The sequence below is a fragment of the Anolis sagrei genome, chromosome 1, assembly GCF_037176765.1.
Source record: "Anolis sagrei isolate rAnoSag1 chromosome 1, rAnoSag1.mat, whole genome shotgun sequence".
NCBI classification, from domain to species: domain Eukaryota; kingdom Metazoa; phylum Chordata; class Lepidosauria; order Squamata; family Dactyloidae; genus Anolis; species Anolis sagrei.
The window spans coordinates 89,952,194-89,978,988 of record NC_090021.1 but is presented as its reverse complement, the minus strand read 5'-3'; the positions used below and the strand labels follow the sequence as shown (position 1 = coordinate 89,978,988).

Here is a 26,795-nt window from a genome sequence, read left to right as displayed (position 1 = left end):
GAGGATGATAGAAGTTGAGCCCAGCCATATCGGTGAGCTATGTCTTTCCCATGTACAACTGAGAGTGCAGCTCTCCTCCAAACTAGTCAGATGGCTCAACCTACTTACTGGACTGCATCTCCAAACATCCTTACTTCACTAGGCAGACTGGGGATGATGGGATCTATAGCCCAACAAGAAGCCTGAGCCATCAGAACTATTAGGAGGACATCCACAAGTTGCAGCCCAGGTAGGTCTATGGCTGATGGGAGTTGAAGCCAGCTCAATCTGGAACTGATGAGAGTTGCAGCCTAACCAGGTCTTATGAATGAATGGATGGACGAAACTTTATTTATACCCTATCACCATCTCCCCAAAGGGACTTGGGGTGGCTTAGAAAGCACTCAATAGTGCAATCATATAATACATGCATAGCAAAATAACACAATAACAGCAAGATGCATAAAGAAATTACATAAAACATAAATCCAAACAGTGTGATCAATGACTTCATAATGAACAGGAAAGACTGAGATGCAGCTCTAAGAGACTACTAGAGGCTTGCCATGGAGACCTACATCACCAGAATGAGGACCACATTTGAGGGACAAACAAGTACTACCTTGTTTTCTTTGTGGTGAATAATTGTGCTTCTTTTATCAAGTGAGGTAGCGGTGCAATGCCTAAAAATAAAACACAGTCCCATAGGACAACTCCCTCCAAAGCTAAAGACAATTAAATCACTGTGAACATGTGAGACAACTGAATAAATGCGAAAGTAAAGTGTATTTTTTTTAAAAAAAATAAATGATTGTAATGTGGACAGCTGCATGCTAAGAATAACTTATAAACAAGTATTAAAACACCAAAGCTCCCAGCTGTGGAAAGGAAAAACCAGAGAAATAGGAAACCTTTCACTCAAGGAGCCTGTCCTGTTCATCCCAGCTCAGCTTTCTTGGGTGAATCTATGCTGCAGAATGAATGCATCCTGGCTTGATTCTATGGAATCCTGGGAGCTGTAGCCAAAGAATGCTGCTGCCTCACCAAACTACGATGTCAATTATGAAAGAAAGGAAAGATGGGGATGAAAGATACGGAGATGAAGGAAAAGGAAGGTGGGGAGAGATACAAATGTGGAGAAAAAGAAAAGGGGGAGAGATACAGACACAAAGGAAAGAGGGGGCTGAAAGATGCAGACATGAAGAAAAGATGGAGAGTGATACAGACATGAAGAGAAGAGAAGATTAAGGAGACATTCAGAGACATTAAAACTTTGGTATTGTGTTTATTTGGCATATAGAAGATGTACTTGAAAGTATTTTAGTTTTTGTAACAGAGCAAAAGCATGCACAGGTGAGAAGTTCTGAAAAATGTTGTTGCCTTGAAAGAAAAAGAAATGTTTTATTATGTTGTCGAGCCATGCCTCCCCGCTTCATATTTATAGAAACTCCAAGCAATATGTTTTTTGTTCTTTTAAAAAACATTTTCATGACTGGAAAGTTGAGAAGTGTTGACGCACTAGAGGATCCAGAATTGACCTAGCAGCAGATGTATCCTAAAATTCTATCAGACCTAACCCTTTAATAAATGTATCAACTTGATGACTTTTGTTTAATTTGCATATTTTATGTACTTGTCAATTCTCAAAAGTGTATAAACTGTATCAAGTGTATGTATCAAAATGTATCTTGAAGACAGCTGCCTCTCCATGCCCTCAATGTGAATAATTCCTTGGGACCCCCCTACAATTTCCCAACCTTTGTCTTTGTGTCTTGCACCTTTGTTTCATGTGCAGCTGGAGACTTGAGTTAATCAGAGAATCATCGGCATACCTACATCACCATTTCCTCCTGGATCCCCCCCCCCCCAAAGGATGTCCTTGCAAGAGTTTGGCTCTTTAAACTTTTCAACCATCACCTGTCTTTCTTCCTACCACAGGTATCTTCTGCTGCAGGCTTTGACGTCAAGGGGACACCCGAGCAATCCGAGCATAAATCATGCCCTGTCTCTCTTTTTAACAAATCAGAAGATGAAGTGAGAAGTCTGAACAGCTGTCAGAATGGTATAAGATGTCATCCATTTCTCTGTGAATTTATGCTATAACTTTAAAAGTGTATTGCTTGTACTTGCATCCTTTTTGGCAAAATTACAATTATCCGTTGTAGCTTGCTTTTAACCCAGAGTGCCTGTCCTCTGTCCTGGCTGATCTGGTTTTGGCAAAGGCTCACCGGGCATGGACCTCTCTAATCATGGTCCTAGCTGAAATCACTACAATTATGACGGGAAATGGTTTGTTGCCGACAAGTACCATCACCTCATTTACATTTTTAAAATCACCAGGCTTCCATAACAGGCCCATAAATCAGCCTAAACAACTATAAGTGTTCCTATCTAATGAGGCCATGCTATACCGGTTTGCAACCAAGCAATTAGTATCCACAGAGCATCACCTACCTAGCACAGCCTATCATCCCTTTTCTATGTATGAAGCATGAAAAGATAATATGTGAACATGTACATAGATAGCTAATACCTTGATACAATACTATAGTACAGATGCGATGTGGATATACACAACAACAATATGTGGCTATACATAACAGCAATATCATGTCCCCAAAAGATGCATGGCAGGATTTAAGCATAAGTACACTGAAGGATTGTGCATTATGGGTCTTAGGCCACATCTATACATGAAGTGTAGCTGTACACACACACAACCATTTTCAAAACACTGATTTGCTTAAGGAATTAAATTTTTAGAGACACCAAAAAAATGCTTTTGGGAAGAAGGTAGATATCAGTGTAAGAATAAAATAATTAATATATTTAGTCTTTGTATTTCAGAATTAGGTTGTGACAATGCTACAAAAGGACTTTTCTAAGACATTTTTGTTATCTCTGTTTTTAAGCAACATGGATTATATGTGTACATGGCATAATTTTTCTTTCTTAAAGTTGGTGTTGGCTCCTCATAAGTTAATGTGAAGACATTTCACTTCTTCGTAGTATTAATTAATTAATTAATTAATTAATTTTGCTTGTATACCGCAGTTTCTCAGCCCGCAGGCGACTCAACGCGGTTCACAACAAGAGCAAAAGTCAAAAGCAAAATCCAATTTAAACTTTTGAAGCCATAAGGAATCCACAATGCAATTATTATTTTTGTCTTTTGTCATTCTTTTGCAATGCATTGAACATTGTGTCAAAAATAAGATTTAAACTTTATCTGCTCCTTTTTTTTTAGTTTGGTATTGGATATATCATTAGTGGCTGGGGAGACATTCCTCCAGTTTACTGATTCATAAGATCTGATGCAACTCAAATTTTCTTAATATTATACAATCCATAATACAATTATATTTTTATCCTTTGGAATTTCCTAAACCTTGCAATGATCTGACTGTTCTCTCTGGCCAAAGGAAAATACAAAATTTTGTACGGGAAGGAATACATGACACAAAATAGAGGATTTAAAATTCTCCCATGTCTCCCTACAAAAGTCCTCATCCAGTCTGTTCTCTATAAAAAATGTGTATTTCAGAAAAGCATTCAGAATCTGGACATTATGAAAATTCTATTGAAATCAAGCCTGCCTGACCTAAGAAAATTTGCATACTCATTTTAAAACAAGTTTTGCTTAACCAAAATTTTTAAAATCTGTAGAGGTTTATTGATCCTTATTCATAATTCATCTTTGATATCCCAGCAGAACTTGAAGGGCAGCTTTTCCATCCGTTCCTTGAAAACACTGTCAAACCTTTCACTCTGTGCAACCGTCATTGTATTTTTCCAGTCTCCAATAGTACCTGGTGCAGAAGTCAGAAAGAAATTGTTGAAAAATGACAGTTAGCATCTGATGTCCATACATGAAATGGTGTATGGTCAAATGCCATCATCCTTACCATGGGGAACTGATGCTATTTGGTATGCCACTACCTTACCACAATCTCTTGCCCCACATTTCTTGTGAAATCAACTAGAAATACAAACTTACTGAGGACTATAGCAGGAGTTTCTGGGATTTTCCAAAGTGTTTGAAAATGAGAATTGCTCATACAAAATACACAGAGCCCAAAATGTATTATTATTATTATTTTGTTAGGATTCTTGTGTTGTTCAGATATTAAATCTCTGCATGTAGTGTAAGCATTTCAGTTTTGGTCTACCACTTTGGTCTACCACTTTGGTTCTTTGCTTGGCCATGTAAACACACTGGGTAACCTTGGGTAAGTCATACACTCTCAGTCCTAGAAAATCCCCATGATAAGTTTGCCTTTGTGTTGCCATAAGCCAAAAATAACTTGAAGATACAGAATAGCAAACAAATTTAGTGGAGTGTTCATATTCTCCAGCCTATCTTTCAGTTTGAAAGGAGGAGAGTGAATGTTTACTTCTGGAAGCCTTCTGAAATGTCAGTTCAATTCAAACAAATTTTAGAGCTGCCTGGCACTGTTTAACAAGTTTTTAAAAATGCTCTTTCCCCTCAAAGCCAAAAGCAGCCTTCAACCCCTGCTTGCTGCTTGTTTATTTTGGTATTTTGGCACTTCGTGGAGCCCCTGGAAGGTTCTGGGGCAGAAAATTGACTTCCAGACTTAGTGAAGCTGATCATTTCTCATGTAAATCCATAGAAATGAAACCATAAAGCTATATAATTCAGCATAATGAAGGATGTTTATCCAAACCCGGAAAAGCACAAACTTTTTTAAATGTAGCTAAATCAGAGGAGAATATGTCAGGTCTGTGATAATTTTAAAAAGGAAAAAGCATTCAAAAATAGTAAAGCAACAACAACAGCAGTACCAGCAGTTTTAGGTGATCAGAAGCTTCTTGAGCATAGCAGTAGAGCAAATGAGTTTCAGCAAATCAGGAGCAGAGTCAGGCTTTTAAAATGACAAAAAGTCTTTATTGAAAGATCTAGGTTTCTATATAGGAAAGTTATGGCCTACCTATCTAACTATCTCTCTCTCTAGAGACATCTTTTCTCTTTCCATGCTCACAGGAACAGAACAAAAATGGAGGACTCTTGGGTTTGCCATGTGCTCAGAAAAGGAGTTGTGTCCTTGAGATGTATCAGTCTAACGAGAAAGGTGGTAGGAGGAGAGAAAGCAAGATGGACAGACAAAGAGGCTAATGGGGAAGGGATTTTTCTCTCTCAACTAACTCACTTGCCCATCTTAGCCCTTGATGAGAACTACAAGCTCATGCAGGATGTGTGAATTCCAACACTGCCTTCATTGGCCACTGACTTACCTTTGCGCAGAAAGCGTCCTTTGCTGAAATCTAGGATGTCAGAGGGTGCAGTGGTATAATTCGCTCTACGATCCTCACTCATTTTGCTAAATGAAGCCTTATCCACAACATCATCTATCTCCTCTTCAGTCAGTCTCTTTCCTAGGAAGTTGCATATTTTTATCACACAGCCTCTCAGATCCTAAAATAAGATATGGTTTAGAAATGCCACCATGCCTACTAATGTTACAGGTAATACTAGGCAATATTAACAGTTTGATAAGAAATAAAAAGATCCCCCCACCCCCCGGCAATTGCCATCAATAGGCTGGATCCAGACACATTTTTCAGATGTGGACTGAAAATGGCCATTTGGCTACCTGACCATTTTTGGGAGGCGCATAAAAACAGATCCTGGGATCTCCCAAAAATTGGCTAGCAGAAATGGATTGAGGTTCAGCCGAAATGCACAATCCTACTTTACAGCAGAATCTCCAAATATAATTATGCTTGACAATGGTTTTAGTTGTTAGACTGAATAACCTGCAATCTCAGATCTGTCAGGAAAACAGAATTTTGTCAAATGCACAAAAAGCAGAGTTTTAGAAATGTTTTTGTATTAGGTGCCCAAAATACTCTCCCATAAAACAACTTGTTTCATATCCTGCACTGAAGAGATAAAAATGAAGTACACTTTGATGGAAATAGCATATTTGGTTTACTCACAACTTTAATGTACTCAGTATATACAGGTACAAAAATTGATTTGTCCAGTTTCAAATATCTTTGAGATGGTTCCCTGTGCCAATTGGCCAGGGCATTTCCCTTGTAACAAAAATAGCTATCAACAGGTCACATAGTCAAAAGAAGGAGAGAGAAGAAGAAAAGAAAAAGAGCATGTGGTCTGCAGCCCCTTTTTTAAACTTTTTAGAAACCATTGAGTAAAGGAAGCTGCACACTAGAACACACATACAGGAAACAGTAAGCAACAAGATCATAGACAGATTGGTAGAGAAGGCTTGAAGGTTGTTATTTCCAACAATTAAACCATGAAATATATACAAATTGTTAATTTATCTCAAAAGGAAGGTTCCTTGGACAAGGAGGGAACTGGTGGGGAAAGGGAGACATCTATGATACTAGGTTTTTCATCTGTTGTTATTTTGTATCCATACAAGCTCTCATTCATCTTGAACATCCTGTTGTGTCCCTGACAAATTTGAGCAGGTCTGCATGACTTTTTAACACCAAGTAGGAAAGCTGAGCCTTACCTTCTTCATTTCTTCATACATAAGGAAGAGAATATTCAAGTGGTCCCTCTGAGCAGACCACCCTTCTACATGGTCCAGCCAAAAATCACCTACCACTTGTAAGAGACAGAATAAATGTTAGAATAGTTCAAAACAATCACAGATTGCTTCACTGTGTGCTGCAAAGTTGCATTTGCAGTTTTGGCCTCAGACATCTGGACTGAATGCTTCAATTCTGTACAGGGGCTGGTCCTTTCCACCTATAGACTAAGAATGATACACAGAACATTATGTTGACTAAGCTGCTGAACCAGCCCAGTGAAACAGAATATGGTGTACGGTATTGCTATGCACAATTATTTAGGCCTTTTACAGAATTTCATGGTACAAGCTTCTGAATCACACACAAACACACACACACACATTCCCACACAGAATGCACCGCAGTAATCAAGATGTATGATTACAAATGCATAGGTCACCTTGCCTAAGTTAATTTTACCCAGGAATGGCCGTAACTGTTTCCAAAGTGAAATTTGGTGAAGTTACATCATTTCACTGTAGTCATTTGGGGCTCCACTCAAATCTCTAGGATGCAATCACCAGACCATGGCCCTGCCTGCTTCTTAAGAGGAAGTAAAATCCCTTTGAGATCACAAAAATTCCTAGCTCCTAGACCTCCAAGACCCCCTCTTACTGACATCTCTGCTAAGGTCTGGCAAATTTCCTTAACTGAGTTTATCCACCCATAACGAAGTATGTTTCTGTCCCTATTGCTTCCCACTTTAGTAATCATCATTGCTTTTTGTAATGAATAATGCCATTTCATGATATGCGGAAAGTACTGTCACCTCAGTTTAGTAATCTCAGTGCTATTTTTTATAACTAGTGCCACAAGTAAACAACCACACAATCATAAAATGTATCTAAACTGCCAATATGCATTGACATCCAGTTGGTTTCTGTCATCAATTATATGTAAACCCACCAAGAAGCTGAGCAACCGTAGCAATCTCTTTCCAAATAAAAGTTATTCATTAGGCCGATGAAGAGGTGTTCCATCCCCAAACTAGTCTAGCTTCAATCCAGGTTAAAGCTAGAGTAGAAATTTAGGCCTACATTTTCTATTTTGTCTCAACTAATGTAGAACCATTTGGTTCAAAATAAATCCCTTATATAAATTCAATGAACTAGATGGATCTACTGACCCTGGATATTTCTAAGAGGACCTAAACCTGGGCCATCACCATTATCTCAAGCACCTTCCATGCCAAAATACATTTATGAGCTATGATGCTATAACAAGGGATGTATACAAGTGTGCAGTATCTTTCATTTTCACATAATACAGAAAGTATGTGAACCTAGTTAATCGATAAATAATGAACCAGAAATATAATGAGGAATATTCCAAACTTTATTTTGGACATAATGAACTAGAAGGTCTGGGAATAGTCTCTTTATTACATCTCTAGGACAGGATGCCATGAAATTATGGTCAATTGTTTTGGATCTCTGTGTTATTCCCATAGCTGCCCTTCTTTCTCTTGTTCCATTCCATGATAAATAAATCTAACTTCAATTTTTCTTCCTCTGCTTGACAAGTTGTCCTCTACTTATTTTTTGTGCTCAGAATGTGTGCCATTATGAAATTATTCCTTACCTCACGTTTCAATTTTTTGGTCAAGCTGTTTAAGAGACAATATAACTCCTTATTTTAAATCTGTCACAGCTTACCTTTGCCAGCTAGAAAATTATTCAGAATAATTTCAAAGTCTTCCACATCTTCAGTATGGAGAGAAACTTTCGAAAAATGAAAGTAGGAGACCAAGACATCCTTTGGGTTTCTGGCCACATAAATAATCTGCAGAAGAAATTATATTAAAATGATATTAAAAATCTTGTGAAGTAAAATGTTTCAATCTCTCATCCCAAGAATGCCAGAATCCAACTGGTAGGTAGAGCTCATTGATCAATAGGCAAGTTGGTCAGTGCCTAGATCAAGAACTATGCATGTGCCATCCCTGTCAGCCACTGTAGTCAATAAATTTGTGATCTAATTATTCCATTCATATGTTTGTGTTGGTTTATTATGTGATGCAGAGGAGAACTTACTCCTGAATACATAATGTAACTTCAGATTTATTTATTTATTAAGAAAAACAGCAACAACAGCTATCTATGAATGGGCTTTGGAACCAACATCTGGTATGAATTACATCAAAGTATTTCAACAGACAGATTATGAATAAAGCATTTTTCTTGTACATTTTCCAACTGCTTCATGTAACAGAGCTGCCCTTAGAGAGGGGAATTATCCAGGGGCAAACAAAGGTGGTGGCTCCTGAAAAGAAGGAAAACTAATGGAGGATGGAAGGGCACAGTTGGGGGAAAAAGGGTTAAGGTCAGATGTGTCTTGAAGAGGGGGTTTGAAAAGACAGGATGCCATACACAGCTGTGAGGGAGAAGTGAGATAGGGGAACAACTGGGGAAGTAGGTGTGGAGAACTACTAGGAACAAAGTGAAAGAGTTGGCTGAAGACACTCAGCCATGGGATTTATCTTTGAGAAATATAAATAACAGGAGCCTCCATGAGTTCTTCTAATAAGAAACTGGGGAATTAATTATATTCTAGCACCATTCAGTGCTCCTTTATATTACTGTTTCTTTCTAATTTATGTATTCCAACAGCTTAAAAAGTAATTGAATTACTTGCACTTTTAATGGATCAAGAGAAGTGCGCTCTCCCAATAAAGCAACTGTTACCTGATCCCATAAAATCTGTAATTTCTCTAACCATGCAAGCTGGGGTTATAATATTCCACTTGCTGTGGAAGAGGAACAGACACCCCATCTTAATTTTTGCAGCATGTTTGTCAGGAACTTTTACCATGGAAAATGATACACACACACACAGGGCCTTATTGGCATACAACAGTGAAATCACAGCACAAGTATATACAACACAAAGTCACAGCTAAAAAAGGAAAACATACTTAAAAGATACTAATTTCAGAAATAAAATTTGCAGCAGTCTCACAAAAGAATGCATCAGAGCTCTTTAGAAAATATGGAATTTTATAACACCCTTGCATTGGGAACACTTTGAAAAAATGGAATTCTAGTATTTCATCTATACATTATCATATTTGGGGCAAGCAAACAGAGAATAGTGAAGTGCTTCATCAGAGACCAAGTCACAAAAATAAACCCTTTTGGAACGTTCCACATTTTTATATCTCCTATCCAAAAGAGCTGATGGCAACACATTACATCTTGCATTTGCCAAAGCTCTCCTCTGGGTGGGATTAATCAAAATGTGAAAATAAGTTGCCATAACTCCACGCTTGCATGGAATTAATGATGTGGTAGGGGAACAAGTTGTCTTTGCTGCAAGAGTCAGATTATGAAAGTCAAAATCCAAAAGTCTGCTCTTGATTGATTTCCACATTTGTAAGCTTAAGAGTGTTTCCATAGACAGGCCAATTGCTTCTATCTTTCTGAGAATCAAAGAATAAAATTCTGAAATAAAATTATCTGATAACAGAGAGTGAATATAGCTATTGGGGTGTGCTTTAAAATGAATATGCTGCCAGAATTTGATGGCTCTCATCTATGTAAAGGTTTCAAGCATGGTGTGATCCATCTCAGTGCATAGCAGTCATACAGTAACAGAGAACCAATCCTAGCCTCAAAAACTTTGAGGGCAGCAAGAATACATTGGTTACTCTTACAGTAGAAAAAAATATATTGCTGCAATGTTGGTATGTGCAGAAGCGCTTTCTTCCAGTGACTGAACAGTATGCCCTCCTTTGCTAGAGATGCTTCTTCACAAAAGAAATTTGTATCTCATTTTTAAATTCTTCTTTTAGAGTAAGGCCTCCTATCTTATTAGGACAACAAATTAAGTGAAAGAAATGATAGCACTAGAACTTCTTACCTTTCCTTTTCCATTTTTTAATCCCTTTGGTACTAAATAGTAGGGCAGATGGCTGGAAAAGTAACGAGGTGATGGGCGATTAACATAATCCATTTTGCGGATGTTGTACTCCAGCCATGGAACTCTGTCTAACAGGTCTACATGTTCAGTCCCATTTCGATGACCTTCATGAAGAATTAAGCTTAAAATATTCTGTGTCCATATGGTTCCTGTGTGAATGTGAATGGACTGATATAATTCATTCCTAACCATCAAGGTACATTTTACTTTCAAGGTAACATAAAGGAAAATATAATATCTGTTTCTCAGGGAACATATGGTAAGGACCAATCCTACACCAATCCTAAAATCCAAAGTGGACCAAAAGTTGCTCCTGGATGTCCAAATGACATTCAAAGACTTCCAACCTTAACACATGAACCAGTTTAGCCTTGTATTAAGAAAAGTTGGGTAATGCTGAAACTCCAGATCAGCCTTGCACTTTGGATACAGTCTAAACAGCTGACATGCTCCTCTGTAAAGTGGTTTTTTAACTACATGGACTGGCACTGCCACCCCTTCTTCCCAGTGCTCAACAGTAAAGAGAAAAGTGGATGGACCAAGCCCATGCCATGCCCATCGCCACAGCAGATGACTGGAGGGCTCTGGAGAACTGCTGACTGTCACTGGCCACCATTGATCGGGGAGAATTGGGGGTCGTGGTGAGATGGGGACCTTTCCAGATAGGCTGTTGTCCCAAGAGCATCCACGTTTAAAAAATGCAGATGTTCTGGGGGCCTATCTACACTCACCCCAGAAAGCTTGCACTCTCTGGGGTGGGTGTCCAGATGTTCTATTGGGACTTCCCAGTAGAACACTGGGACACGTAACCTCCTCCCCAGAAGGCCCACTAAACTCTGGTTGCCAGAGTTCTCCTGGCATGTACAAGTGAAATCCCCCTCCTCCCCCCCCCCCACCAGTCTCCTGGCATGTCATTTCCTCATGCCCTCCTGGAATGAGGAGGAACATAATGGTGGCCAGGTAAGATTTATTTTATTTTTAGGGGTTATTTTGGGTTTTGGGGGGAGAGAGTGGGCACTATCCCACACCTTTGAGTTCCAGGAACCCAAAAAGTGTGAGAAGCAATGGGGGTTCACCCTCAGGTAGTCTCAGGACTACCCGGAGGTGAATCCCCATAGGCCCAATACCCTATGAAACCCAGTCCTTTCAGGGAGGCCCAGATCTAATGGGGTATCAAATAAATTCAGATCAAATCAGGGCAACCCTGGTTTGTTCCAAATTAATTCAGAGGCATCATTTGGACAGGTCCCAGTTTTCGGGTCTCTCTGGGTGCACCTTAAGAATCTTTTCCCCATCAGCGTTTTCTCTGTCATCTCCTTCATCACAATACCCTCTATCCTTGTACATCCCCTTGTCACCTCAGCATGTTGGTGTGAATTTAAACTTCACACTATTCAGTTTTCATTTAAAATATTTTTTTTTACTTTTTTATTAAACATTTACATTTTTTTACACAGACACAGAGAAAGAAAGTGGAAAAGTCAAGTGTAAAAGAAAAGGAAAAAGAAAAAAATATATAAAGGGGATAATGGAGTTATTGTTAGTAATTTAAATCTTTACCAATATGTAATGTGGTGTAGAGGAATGGAGAGGAGTTGAGGGGACAGTAAACTAGACATTGAGTTGTAATTCTTACATCAATTTTTCATCTCTATTACACTTACAAACATTACTCGAAGTATTAAAAGTTCCACATGCCGTCTGTAACAAAGAAAGGAGTGTTATTGTCAAGTAGCTTTTAACCTAGGCTGGATCTACACTGTCATATAATTCAGATTATCAAAGCAGATAATCCACATTATCTGCTTTTGAACTGGTTTATATGAGTCCACATTGCCAGACTGCCATATAATCCAGTTCAAAGTAGATAATCTGGATTTTATATGGCAGTGCAGAAGGGGCCCTTGTCTTTCTTCTTGTATTACCTCGTGTTGTTCTTTGCTATTCTTCTCTTCTCGTTGTTATAATTTACTTGAAGTCTTTATCTGATTTTAATTAGTACAAGAGAAATCTAAAAATTCACTTTTTTCTGTTAGTATGTTAATAGGTTAGCAACTTAATATTATGCAGACAAAACTGACTATGTATCACTATAACTATTATTCTTTCTCCCCTTATCTACTCTGAGTAAAATATTTTCAGTCCTACCTGATTTTGGAAATGTGATCAAAAATACATCACTGTCTCTGATTTCAAAATCCTCCAGTGAATCAAGATATTCTGGTGTGATCAAATTTTGGGGAAAATAGCTTTGCTTGTATTTAAAAATGAACTTGCTTGATGGCTCCATGGTTAGTGCTGCTCACAGGACAATATAAAAAATGTCGATAGTTTTTCGAACTAGTTGGGTGGAATGAAAAACAACAAAGTAATATCAGAAAATTGTCCATGAATCCATTCAGTTTCTCATTTTTTCCAGAAATTAATAACATCATGGGGGGAGGGGAGAAAGGGAGAGCATGTATTCAGATGTCACCAAATATTAGGTAAAATACCTTCCTATCTGCTTCAATGGGTACATGTTTGATGGCTCCATTGCCAGTGCTATGAGAAAAAATAACAATGATTCTTCCAGCTAGTTGGATAGAATGAAAAACAACCAACTAGCATCAGAAAATGGGGTATGTGCAGCTCAGGCTTTATGAATTGATCAACACATAGTTAAGTTCTAAAATCTGCAGACTTCCTACCAATAGATTTATATTCATAATATATTATGACAAGCCTTATTAAAAGTATTCTGAGCACCGTTTTGTTAAATGTTTTAGGACATGGCCCAATTGTTACAAATGATTAAAAAAATAAGGTCATATCTGACAGCTAGTCACAACTACAATAGGGTCATTGTCTTGTTTACACACACACACCCAATTCTAAGAATATGGGGTGAGAATGGCAGAATTTATGGCATAAAGATACTGAGTGGAGCATAGAAAGAGAATGGGAACAAATGGTAATGGAGTTAACAGGTTGGAGGCTTGTCAACTATTTATTTATTTGTTTGCTATATTTATATATCGCCCTTCTCAACCCGCAGGCGACTCAGGGGACTAATTCTGGATGGGGTTACACTCCACCTGAAATAATGTATTTTCAGCTTAGGTCTGTCTATCCAAATGATAACCCAGATAGATGTTATGGTCAAAAAAGTGTATTATCACCTTTGGCTGATACACCAGCTTCACCCCTTCCTAGAATCAAAAGAACTAAAGAAAATTGTACACATATTAGTAATCTCAAATTGGGACTTCTTCAACATCAATCACAATAACAGCAGCAGCAGCATTTCCACAAAACTTTGACTTGCATTTTGTATATTTGTTAAGTAAACTAATATAAATAGCTATTATCAAACAATACTTACCTCCTTAATATTTTTTCCGCTAAAATCAGCAAATAATTCTGTTGCTTGGACTCTTTCAGCTTAACTATCAAGACTGATCTGATCTTGTCACTTTCCAACAAGCCAACAATTTACCAGTATAATTTTAGGAAGTATAAATCATTTTATTGCATCCTGATATTTAAATGAAAGAGCAAACCGTAGTAAATCATTACATGAGCTACTCCATGATTACATAAGTTGCTGTTGAGTTCCTGTTTTCTGCCAAGAATGAACATGTGAGTAGAAAAAGACAAGGGTTAGTGTAATTCAGGTCAAATCAAACACTAAGGCCCCTTCCATATAGCTGAATAAAATTCCATATTATCTCCTTTGAACTGGAATATATGGCAGTGTGAACTCAGATATCCCAGCACACTTCCAGACAGCCTTTTAACCCAGAAACATTCATGTTTTAAAAACGCACATGTTCCTGGGCCCCCATCCCTCCTGGAATTTTCTGGGAGAACACCCGGACACTCTATACCCCTCCCCACCCCCAAAAAGCCTTTTTAAAGTAAAAGAACATACCCGGCCTCCATTAGAGAGGTGTCAGAGCTCTTCTGACACATAGAAGAGAGGCAGGAGGTCAGAAAAGTGAAGAGGGGCAGGAGGAAAATCAGATGCATAGCTTAATTAACTCCTCCAAGGTGGCTGGGACAGCTGCTCAGGTCATCTCCAGCTGCATTTCCCTACTAAGTCCCATCCTGAACTGGCTCAGGAGTGCAGCATCATTCCAAGCGAATTCCTGCACCAAAACACGGAACTCCGAAATGTATTGGGCCAGCCGACCCTCCTTGTGTGACAGAGCCCACAGCCTGCGGTCTGCGGACTCCTTGGCCACTTGCCTCCCTCCCCAAGTTTCCAGCAAATGATCCATAAATCCTTTGGCGGAAGCCAGTACGGGAGCCTTGGCCTATGCAACGCCATAGCACAAGACTGTTTCCATCAGTGCCTCGAGGCCGTTACTGGATGGCTGTGTGCCAGCAGGTTGAGGGTGAATCCAGCAAAGATGGAGATCCTATGGCTGGGTCGACCGGGCAGTGGGGACATCCAGCTGCCTACCCTAGATGGCAAGGCACTACGCCCATTATCATTGGTAAAGAGTCTGGCAGTCCTTTTGGACCCTCTGCTGATGATGGAGGCCCAGGTCTCTGCCGTTAGCAGAACCGCCTTCTTTCATCTGCGGCAGGCTAGACGGCTGGCCCCCTACCTGTCCAGGGACGACCTAGCTACGGTGATCCAGGCCACGGTCATCTCAAGACTGGACTACTGTAACGCCCTCTACATTGGCCTTCCTCTGTCAGTGATCCGGAAGCTCAAGTTGGTACAAAATGCAGCTGCTCTGCTTCTTGCGGGAATTCCGATGAGATGCCACATAACACCAATCTTACTACAGCTGCACTGGTTACCAATTGAGCACCGGATCACTTTCAAAGTGATGGTACTCACTTTTAAGGCCTTGCATGGTCTGGGGCCGATGTATCTAAGGGACCGCCTCACCCCCTACCAACCCCAGAGATCCCTCCGTTCTGAGGACCAAGATCTATTGGAAATCCCCAGTGTCAAGACCTTGCGTCTAACCACAACCAGACGCAGAGCCTTCACAGCAGTGGCACCATCACTCTGGAATATTCTGCCACCTGAAATCCGTGCCTTGCGGGACTTACCAGCTTTCCGCAGGGCATGTAAGACATACCTGTTTTGACAGGCTTTTAATGTTTGATACTGTTGTTTTTAAATTGTTTTAAACTGCTTTTAAATTTTGTTAGATTTTAGCTATTCTTGTAAGCCGCTCCAAACCCCAGGGGAGTGGCGGCATATAAGTTTAAATAATAAATAAATAAATAAATAAATAAATAAATAAATAAATAAGACAGCCTGGGCCCTTCCAGCAGGCTGTAGATGAAACCCACTTTCACTGCTTCATTGGGAAAATCTGCTCCTCTCACCTCAATGTAAGCATCACATTGTCCCATGAAGTCTTTCACCCGCTGGGTGTCCTCAGAGAACTTGGCCGGCATGGCTATCGGGGTCTTGGGTCTGGGGTTCAAGGCAGCGACTTGTGCCTGGAGCACTTGCACCTGTTGCTCCAACTGCTGTTGCAACTGCTGCATCTGCTGCACATCCGCTGGATTCATGGTGACTGGCGTCAGCAAGGATTTTGTGGAGTGTCAAAGCAAACTGTCGCACCTCAGAGTAGGAACCATCTTGCTTAGGACACCAAAGAACACAACAGCAATTGTCTTTGTAGTTTTATTAAAATAAAAGACAAAAAGTTCAAAAAGCAAAAGTATATTTTAAAAGATCAATCCAAGGTAACATAGGCAAACAAGATCCATGAAAACACAGGCAAGGCAAAGTCCCATGAGAACATGACAAAGTCCTGAAACATGAACATGAAAAGCTGCAAGATAAATCCCAAAGTCTCTTGACTGAAGCATGAAGTTGCTTTGACACTGAGGCACATTCAAACAGTCTGTTTAATACTCTTTGGACAACATGAAGGCGTTACTATGGCCCCGGGCCTCCCTCTCTCGCCTACCAGCAATCCTGTCACTCCTTCACACTTTGAATTCCAACTGATCCGTTTGATCTAAACCACCAGCCCCATCAAAGTCAAATCCTTCGTTAGCTGGCTGAGAACTATCCTCCCTTTCCCTTCCTGCATTGGACACCTGGCTCTCACTCTCAGTAGTTTCACTTTCCCCAGTGTCAACCGCTATGGGAAATAATTGAACTTCTGCCCCTTGTTCCTGGTCTTCTTCGTCTAACACAGGAACATCCTTGCTTTGCATCTGACTCTGAATCTGAATCCCATCATCCCCATCAGAATCATTGACACTATCACTCTACAGTAATTGAAGCAAAAGAAACTGTGACATTTTAAAAGCATCTTGAAATGTCAGATAACAGAGGGGTAATCAGGATCCTCCCTACCAAAATGATGTAGTTGAAGAGTAATGCCATCCTCAATTACTTTTGCATACTTCAACACATGACCTTTAGTATGGCCATAATGATTGTGAGATTTTGCAGAGTCAGGCTCAAACTGAACCAAGGGTGATATCTGTTCAATGTTTTATCTAATGCCTGTTCAACCACTTTGGACTTTGAGCCATTTGATAAAATGATTTACACAGGCGCTTAATGGGGTGTTCTGTGTCAGGGAGAAATGTACAACCTTCCTGGAGCGGACTCTCTGTCAAGTGTCAGATAGTAATTAGTGTTACATGTTAACTGGATAACTTCCTTTTGGTGTGCTACATGAGCAGCTTATACTGTCTTAATAGATCCTATGGCATTTTGCAGAAAGACTGAAGATCATGCCCTAGCTCAGTGTTTAATGTACAGAAATAGTCTCAGTTACCACAGAACAAGCTACATTATATTAGACTGTGGGTTGGTGAATTAGAGAATGTTGCAGTTTTTCCCTCTTCCATATAAAGGAACATTGAATCTCCTGGCTCACATAGTTCACGAAGGCACAGACTTTACCAGAGTGGGTAACAAGTGCTTTATTGGGTGAACATGTTTCTACTAAATCAGTAATGATACAGGCATATGCAGGTGAAACCTATCCCCCTTTCAGTTGCTGTAAGATATACATAACATAAGTAAACCAATATAAAACCATTAGTGTGTAATCAGTTCCCTTGCTTCTTATGATAGAAACACTTCCTTGTTGGAAAAAGTTCATTACCCATCAAGGCTCCTATTATTTATCTTTCTCCAAAATAAACCCTATGTCTGCAAGGTCTGAATGTCTTAGCCAACTCGTTACCTCTGTATCAGCAGACACAGTGTCATCAATTCCTCCTTTTTGTACCTCCAGCCATTCTCATCTAGCTCGAATCTCCCACCCATCCATGCTTGGCTTCTTGTCTTTTCAAGTGTGCCCCATGGTCCCCTCTTCACCATTCCATCTGAGATCACTTGCTGTTATCTATTAACTCTTTGTGTCCTGCTGTCTGTGCTTTTCCATGCTTCACCATCTCCCCCTCAATTCAGATGCCTCCTGACTTTATTTTCCACTTGGCAATTCCTTCTGCAAAGGCAAAACTATGACAGGAAGATAGTAGCTAGATCACCCTTAAGAAGTTATAAGAATGAATCAAGCAGCAGAACTTAGCTTGCAAAATAGGATCACTTCTGTGTGGGATGGCTGTCGAGATACCCATTACAGATTCTGCATAGGAAGTAGCTGTGGGTATTTACACTGCTGAAATGCATGGGATAACCTGAATGTGTATGTTTTAATAAATTGGATCAGCCTGCACACATTTTGTATTTCAGAATTAGGGTGCTACAAAAAGGATTATTTTAAGAGTGTTATACATGGCATAATCCTCTCATTTTAAGCTGGTGTTGGCTCACCATTACTGATAAATGAAACATTTTGCTTTGTTATTGTTGTGATGGAGTCTTCGAGTAGTGATACTACTGGGAGTATTAGGAGGGGAAGAAAGACTACTCGTGAGCAAGACTCCGATGAGGAGCAACAGAGAAAGCGGATCCGGGAAATACTTATGGAATCCAGTAATGATGAATCATTTGAGGGCTTCACGGGGAATAATAGGTCTGAGACTGAGGAGAGTGGTATGGCAAGTTCAGAGGATGGAGAAATGGATTGGACTAAAGTGTGGGAGGTTCAGAATGTCTGTGAAGAGCCCACAAGTAGCGACACGTTAAATGGGGTTCTCTGGTTGGCACAGTGGGGATCTGGCTGAGTCTTGGGGAGTTATGGGTCTGGATAACAGATGGAAAGATTGGAGGGATCAGCAAAGGCCTTCAGCTGAAAGGAGATCTGGTGGTGCATTGTCTGATTCCAGTTCTGAGGAGGAATTTGGGTAAGGGGTTTCAGCTGGTAACAGGGTGTTGGCTGGTTACAGTTCTGAGGATGATTTGTGAATGAAAGTGGGGTTGGGAGATGGGGTTCCTTGCAGTTAGCAAGGTGTTGATGGGTATTCGTGTGTCCTTGAGAGCTGTTTGGGAAGACGTGTTTGGGAAGACTTCTGTGGACCTGCTGCACTGCCGTTCTTCGTTTTAGCTCTGTGTATGACCTGGACTGGATTACCGTGTTTGTTGCCTTCTCCCTCTTCGACCCAGATTGGATTCACCACCACGACTACGCCACGTTTGGACTGTCTTCGGTAGACGACTCCGGCTTTTCTGTTCGACCCTTTGTACTCACTGACGTCCTGCTGTGGATTGGAGTGCTTTTTTCCCTGCTGATTGCATAGCTTTAAGTTTAAACCGGATAATATTCCTGTTTAATCTGGGTTATTTTCCAGGTCCTGTTATTTGGGTTAACTGTGTGTAATACTGTGTTTCACACTGAAGAATAAGTGTTTTGAGCCTTTTAGGTTTGTTTTAGGATTCTCTTTGTTGTGAACTAATAAACTTTACTTTTACTAAATACTGGTCTGGCGCTTTAAGGGATCTGTCTTGCAACAGTTATACTGTCTCATCCAACTTACATTTTCAAAATGATATAGAATTCATAATGCACATCTTCCATGTAATTTTCATACAATACACTGACCACCAAATAAAAATAATAATTAATTTAATCCGTGGCTATTTTAATTTGGCATTGGGTTCTCATTATTAGTTGGGAAGAAAATCCTTTCATTTCCATTTTTATAGGATTTTTTCCAATTCACATTTCGTAACTGATACACAATCCCTTATGCAATTATCTTTTGTGCTTTGCAATTTCCTAAATTCTGCAATGCAAAAGAGGCAGGTGTGTCCATCATAATTCATCACTGATATCCCAGCAGAACTTGAAGGGCAACTTTTCCATCCGTTCCTTAAAAACACTGTCAAACCTTTCACTCTGTGCAACTGTCATCATGTTTTTCCAGTCTCCAATAGTACCTGATGCAGAAATCAGAGAGAAAGGGAGATGAATGGGAATCAAAACCATAATTCTTAATGTGGAGAACTGATTATGATTGATGTGGCACTACACAATCTCCACCTCATTGCCTCTTTGTCAACTGATTTACCTTTGCGCAGAAAGCATCCTTTGCTGAAATCTAGGACATCAGGAGGTGTGGTGCTGTAATTGGTTCTACTATCTGCACTCATTTTGTCAAATGAAGCCTTGTCCACAACATCATCCAACTCCTCTTCAGTTAGTTTTCTCCCCAGGAAGTTACATATTTTCAATACAGAGCTTCTCAGATTCTAAAATGCGACATTTGGTTTTAATCTATTGGTATTTAATATCCACATAAGCTTTCACTCATCTTTAACATCCCCTGTCTCCTCTCTCAGCTCTGAACTTCCTGACAAATTTGGGCTGTTTTGCATGACTTTTGACCACCAAGTGGGAAAGCTATGCCTTACCTTCTTCATTTCTTCATACATAAGGAAGAGAATATTCAAGTTGTCCCTCTGAGAAGACCAGCCTTCTACATGATCTAGCCATAAATTACCTACCACTTGTAAGAGACATAATACATGTTAGAATACTTAAACACATATTTTGGCATCACAAATTGTTGTGCTTTATGTGATATATTTGTAATGGTCTCACCACACACAAATATATGAAGAACAATGTGGCTTTTAATTTCAAAAAAACAGAATTTGAACTCCAGATATATGTGGAAAGGATCATTTAATTAGTAGAGGAGGCCTAAGATAATCCAGTTCAAATCAGATGATTTTGATTTCTTGCTTTGATAACCTGGAGTATCTGTGTTCAAAATGTGTGGCATTGTGAGTTATTCCCAACTCCATATTACAATTTTTTGTCAAGATGTATAAATATAAAAAAAACAAAATAACTTTCTCTTTTAAAGTTATGTAAGCTTACCTTTACCAGCCAGAAACCTCTCCATAATAATTTCAAAGTCTTCCACTTCTTCAAGTTTGACAGAAACTTTGGAGAAATGATAGTAAGATACCAAGACATCTTTTGGGTTTCTGATCACATAAATAACCTGCAGGATAAATAGTTTAAAAAATTGAGGTAAAATCGCCCAGCAATTTGCCTACTAATGGGATTTTATCTCAAATTGGATTTTTCTGTGTTGTAGTTCAGCCTGTGATTGTGTCTGATATCAGTGGGGATGATGGTTTTCCTGGGCCTGTGACTGATGTCAATGGGGGTGAGGGTTTTTCTGGTCCTGAGTTAAGTCCAGGTCTTGCTGAGAGGCCCAAGGTCTCTCATGAATGGAGTGCTTCTCCCGTAGATTCCTACAGTCAAATTCCTGGGAGAGGTCCATAGCAGTCTTTCTCTGAGAAACTGTCTTCTGAGGGTGATTTGTTGGATGCAGAATTTAATGAGTTTTAAGATAGAAAACAAGACTTTTGTGAACTAAGACAAAGTTCTCAAGATTTCCAAAGGTCAGTCCATCTGCTAGAAAAGAGATATAAGAAATTCTTATCTGGTTGCATGGGCAAACAGAATGCTTTCCTTTCAGTTCATGGGACAGGAAAAGCTTTATATGAAATGAGGAAAGGATTTTAGGTCAGTCTCATCAAGGTTGGATTTTCATGACGGTCTTGTTTCCAAGTGGATTTCTAGTTTCATGTTTCAAGTTTTGCCAGATTTCTGTTTTGGGCATTGGATCTCTATGCTGTCTTGGTCTTTTGGATTTTGCATTTTTCATTGATTATTTGTATCCTTTGGGAAATACTGTTTTGGACTATACTGTTTTTATCATTCTTATTGCTTTGCTTACATATATCCTTCAATAAATTGCTATCTGATTTTACTATACTGGTGAGGTGTTTAAGGACAGAAGTGTTCCTGCTCTGGGATACAACATTATTATCATCTGATTTCAGACTAATTTTACATCTCTTTAAAGTAGTTAATCATGGTCCTAGCAATTGTGACATCTCATTCTATCACATTTCCCTCCTGCATGACTAACCTTATGTATATGATAAAGAGCCAGTGAGTTATAAACACTGCTGAGGAAGAGGAACAGTAACTTAAATGGAGCAAAATAATTTGGCAAGCCTAGGAAGGGGTTCCAAGGCCCCTTCTACACTGCCAGATAATCCAGGTTATCAAAGAAGAAAATCCATATTACCTGATTTGAACTGGATTATCTTAGTCTACACTGCTATATAATCCAGTTCAAAGCAGTTCATGTGGATTTTATATATCTGTGCAGAAGGGACCAGAATCAAAGGCATCAGTGTCTTATAGGCATTGATAAGGTATGGTGAATCCCATTAAGGTACTTGGGGATCGCAGGGTAGTATAGGACTTGCCCAGCTCAGGGTGGATGCTTTTCCTGCACCTCTTGCCAGCCGATTGATTAAAAATAATAAAGCATGCTCTCTTGAGCATTTTGCTATTGTCCCATCACAACTTATTATTATTATTACCAGTATTATTATGTTTATTTATACCGCACTTTTTCTCTGCACAAGGAGACTCAAAGCAGCTTTGGGAGTATGTATGTCAGGAACTTTTACTATATAGATTCTTTACAACAAGGTCTCATCCCTGTTATGTTACAAATTAAATGAATGAAATGATAAAGCCCTTACCTTTCCTCTTTTCATTTTTAACCCTTTTGGTGCTAAATAGTAGGGCAGATGGGTAGCAAAGAGACGAGGTGATGGGCGATTAACATAATCTATATTGCGGACATTGTACTCCAGCCATGGAACTCTGTCTAACAGATCCATGTCTTCAGTTCCATTTCGATGACCTTCATGAAGAATCAAGCTCAAAATATTTTGTGTCCATATGGTTCCTGTGTGAATATGAACCAACTGGTATAATTAATTGCTGAGCATCAGGGTGCCTTTTACTTTCAAGGAAATGTTTGTATCTATTTCTCAGGGAACGTATTGTAAAGCTTGATTCCCACTTCTTTAAGTTTCTTCTATTATAGCTAATGCTAAAATATCCTTAAAACCAGAAAAAAATATCCAGAGATAGCAGCGTTGCCCATACACCAAAACACAGTAACATTCAAAATCCACAAAACAGCAGTTCCTTTATCGGGGCAACCAAAAATGCACAGAATATATCCTGCAAGCTTTATACTTTTTTTCCTCTGGTGACTCTCAGATACAATAAGTTTACACGTCATATTTCTAAATGTATCTCTGATTCCTTTTGTTATTTCTTCAGTTGCATCTTTTTGTGGATCATCATATTCTTCTAATACTTCCCTAGATTTGTTTCCCGGATCTCTGTTTGTTCATTTATCATGGTATTGTCTTCTACTCGTAAGGAGTCTACTTAAATGGAAGGCCTGCCAATTGCAGTTCCATAAAAATGCTATTAATTCATATATACTCCATGATGAAATCTTTTTCCATAAATGTTTTGACTGTTATTTTCTTCCTCACAATACCCTTCTGTCCTATACATCCTTCCTTACCCAAATGCACAAATTATTCAATTCAAATACTCTGTTCATCTTTTATATAAAATCATTAAAAAAATATCCACAAAACAGCAGTTTCTTTATTGAAGAAAATATTTCCAGTCTTACCTGATTTTGGAAAAGTGATCAGAAATATGTCACTGTCTCTGATTTCAAAATTTTCCAGTGAATCAATATATTCTGGTGTAATTGCTTCTTGAACAAAATAACACCCTTTGTGTTTTAACAAGTACTTGTCTGATGGCTCCATTGCTTGTGCTGTTGACAGGACAACACAGAAAAACAACATCAGTTCTTCCAACTAGTTGCAAAGAATAAAAATCAGAAACAAAGCAATATATAAAAATGTTTTTTAATCTAAATTTTCATGAAATCCAGTCATTCTTCAATTATCGAAAAAAAACAAAAATCATCTTTTTTTTACTTGTGAGATATTCTCAGAAGATATTGGGAAGTCGAACCTCGGGCATGAAGGGACTTTGGGTGGGGGGAGAAGTTGCTTTTCTCCTATACACGGGTGGAAGCCTCCTTTTGCTTTTCCTTTTTTTTTCTCTCTCTCCCTTTTTCTTTTCCCTCCCTCTTTTTACCTTCGCCCCTTCTTACTCCTACTCTCACTTCTCACTACTCTTTCAGCAATTTCGCTAACACACACCTTTCACTGGTTTTTTGTTGTAAAATATATAAAATCAATAAAAACTATTTAAAAATACCCAAAAATCAAGGTAGAGAGAAGGTAAGGACATGCCTAGTTCAGAATCCAAAAATCTATTGAATTGCTCAAAACTCTGCAAAGTTCTAAAACTTGCTGATTTTGACTCCCTATTAATAGATTTATGTTGGTAATAAATTAGACTATGTCACGTGATTTTTGGTTCTGGGTTATAAATACCATTTCCTAATTCATTCTATCATAAAACATGGGAAAGGTTTATTAAACTACAAAAACTTTATTTTAGTGGGACATCCTGCAGCACATGTTGCTATAGTTTTTCAATTAATATCTCATAGAGTCTCAATTAATTCAAACATAGTTTGTGGCAGCCACCAAAATGAAATTTCAGGAGGAGAACAACTACTTTCAAAGTAAGTTACTGCACAATTAAACAGGAAATAACACTTTCAACCAGGGAATAGAAAAATGTTCAAATTTTGTTACATGTGGACATTGAGGTGGCAAAACAGCACAGTGATAACCATTACCAGTCCATCGGTTCCCTAGCAGGAACGATTCCATAAAATTGAGCCATGGAAGTTAGTGGTATCAAATTTCCTTCATTCTATAATATAGATGCACCCAAAGTAAAGGCTGGTAGTGAACATTTTGACTTTTTTTCATAATAGGGTTTTTGTTTGATACATAAGTTGAAACCGTGATGGCAATAGTAGACTCATATTCTTTAACATCCATGTGTTCGGGGGAGATTATTCTGTGCAGAAATATATATGTTTTTCTGTGCAAAAAAGGTTTTGGCAGAAAAAGACTCTTTTTGTGGGGAAAAAATGTGTATTTTTGCCCAGATTCATCTCCTATAGCACATCGAGGTGTTTGAATAGTAGGATAACAATCTGTTAAAAATCTCATTCTCTATTATTCATCTCAACATTTTTAACTAGCAAGAAATAAGTTTTTCATCAGGAAATGAACAATCAAGTATGTACTTTCTCTCGCATATAGTTTCTACATCTTTAATATTAATATGAATAATGAAGGGCCAATGTTCAGAACAATGGTCTTTGTACACACATGTTGACAGTCTCTACCTGTGTTGTAAAATGTAAACACTTGTAGTTTCTCTCTTTCTCTGACAGTCATATCCTGCTTTACCTCAAAGAAGCTCGTGGTACATTTTTTCTGACACCAGCAAGGAAAAAAGAGCATTTCAAATGATACAAATTTTCTTACTTCTAGTTCCAGTTTGAGAGAAGAATTTGATAACAACAATAACAACAGCAGCAGTAGTAACAACAACAACAACAACAATAACACAATATCCACAAAACTTTGACTTGTATTTTTTTGTTTGCTTGTTTAGTAAGCTAACACAAACAGCTATTTAAATATCACTTACCTCCTCAATTTTGTTTGCTGGAGTCAGCAAAGGACTATTTCAATTTAACTATCAAGGCTAATCTTCTAACCTTCTAAGAAAGCAACTATTTAACTGTCTATTCTTAGGAAATGTATATTCCCTAAGAATATACTGTTAAATTACTTTGCTGCATCACAAAATTTAAATGGGGGGTTGGACTCTGGTAAATCATTTCAGGAGCTGCTCCATCATTACATAAGCTGCTATATACAAACACTGCTGAGTTCCAGATAAGTTGGAAAAGCCAAAGTGTAATTCAGGTCAATAAAATGCTCAGTCAATGAATTGGTCATATATTCGATTTATTACTCCTTCAAACTAAATAGACAAAAAGGATGTAACATGTTATATTTTTGTAAGGTTTTCTAAATCTGCTGCATGGAGGTTTCTGAATGGGCCTCAAATCCTGAAATGGGCCAGAAGTCATTCTTGTACATTTCAGCCCCCACAGCAGGGTAATACCAGTTACTTCAAACTGTCACACATAATCCCTTTGTCATTTCATTTTCCTTGCACCTTGTGGTGTAGGAAAATGGAATGGAATTTACTTCTTTTTTTGTTTGGTTCTTTGTTGCTGTGGCACTTCCCATGGAAATCCAGAGAGCTCCTGGCTGTTGCTGGACATCCAGGCAATCTGGGGAAAGGAGTGTGGAAAAGGGGTAAGGAGGGGGATCTTCTTCTTCTTTCCCCCATGGGATGCAGCTGTGGTAGAAACATAGTGCTATAATTGTACAGCATTACAAGGTTTTCAGTGGAAATCCATTTTCATTTCATGGAACTGATTCTGAATATTCTCTTTCTTTTAACTGCCCCAGAAAGGTATTTCTCCAGATCACATAGGCACCTTTGCCAACATCTGCAAAATTCTGGTAACAGCCAGGAACTCTCTGAAAATGTCAAAAGATGACAAAGGCCAAAAAGTATTCAATGCAACTGGACGATCCAGTCAGTCCTGTCACTGCAGTGGGATAGAGACTGTCCCTGTAGATGCGCTGGAGTATTACCACTCCTGGCCAGTCTGTGTGGGTGTTCCTTATTATTTTCCCCTTCACAGAAAGGAGGGAATATACATCTCTAGAAATCTTTAAATCCTTCGTGGTGACTCTAAAGTCAACCTCCTCAGAGAGCCTAGAAATCCCTAGAGAGAGAGCATAGAAATCAAATCTGTGAGTAATCAAAATGCAAAAATTAAACTGCATTATAGTCAAGATTGGGGTCTCAGATTCTTGTGAATATTATTTGATGCATTTCTTATTTATCTGTCTATCTCTCTATCCGTCTAGCTGTCTTTCTCTTTTTTCTGCTTTTCATGCCTTTCTTCTTTCTGTTTATTTTTGAATGTATGTCTTTTTGGTTGTTAATTGGAGTGTACATGTCAAATAAAAGTTTGTTGTGGCACCTGAGTACTCTTTCAGAGAAGAACAAATCCCAGAATCCCATAGCATTTGGCTATGGTGTCAAATGTGGCATCAAACTGCTACAATTCTG

General features: G+C 38.8%; 2 protein-coding genes across 4 annotated transcripts; both read right to left on the bottom strand.

The window, feature by feature from the left end:
- Positions 1-3,629: 3,629 nt before the first annotated feature.
- LOC132760902 (amine sulfotransferase-like) lies at positions 3,630-14,248 on the bottom strand. Of its 3 annotated transcripts, XM_067467012.1 has the most exons (8): positions 13,623-13,808; positions 12,957-13,005; positions 12,610-12,801; positions 10,402-10,610; positions 8,199-8,325; positions 6,483-6,577; positions 5,233-5,413; positions 3,630-3,788 (listed from the first exon to the last, which is right to left on the bottom strand). In XM_067467012.1, the coding sequence occupies exons 3-8, from the start codon at positions 12,749-12,751 to the stop codon at positions 3,664-3,666; spliced, it is 879 nt and encodes a 292-aa protein (XP_067323113.1). In that variant the 5' UTR covers positions 12,752-12,801; positions 12,957-13,005; positions 13,623-13,808; the 3' UTR covers positions 3,630-3,663. The 3 variants fall into 3 exon arrangements, with proteins under 3 accessions (XP_067323113.1, XP_060609203.2, XP_067323109.1); XM_060753220.2 differs by lacking the exons at positions 12,957-13,005; positions 13,623-13,808 and adding an exon at positions 13,826-14,248; XM_067467008.1 differs by having other exon boundaries at positions 12,957-13,808.
- Positions 14,249-17,755: 3,507 nt separating this feature from the next.
- Positions 17,756-25,447, bottom strand: LOC132760901 (amine sulfotransferase-like). The gene is made up of 7 exons (XM_060753219.2): positions 25,287-25,447; positions 23,326-23,475; positions 22,367-22,575; positions 20,673-20,799; positions 20,201-20,295; positions 19,858-20,038; positions 17,756-19,726 (listed from the first exon to the last, which is right to left on the bottom strand). The coding sequence occupies exons 2-7, from the start codon at positions 23,465-23,467 to the stop codon at positions 19,602-19,604; spliced, it is 879 nt and encodes a 292-aa protein (XP_060609202.2). The 5' UTR covers positions 23,468-23,475; positions 25,287-25,447; the 3' UTR covers positions 17,756-19,601.
- Positions 25,448-26,795: the final 1,348 nt, after the last annotated feature.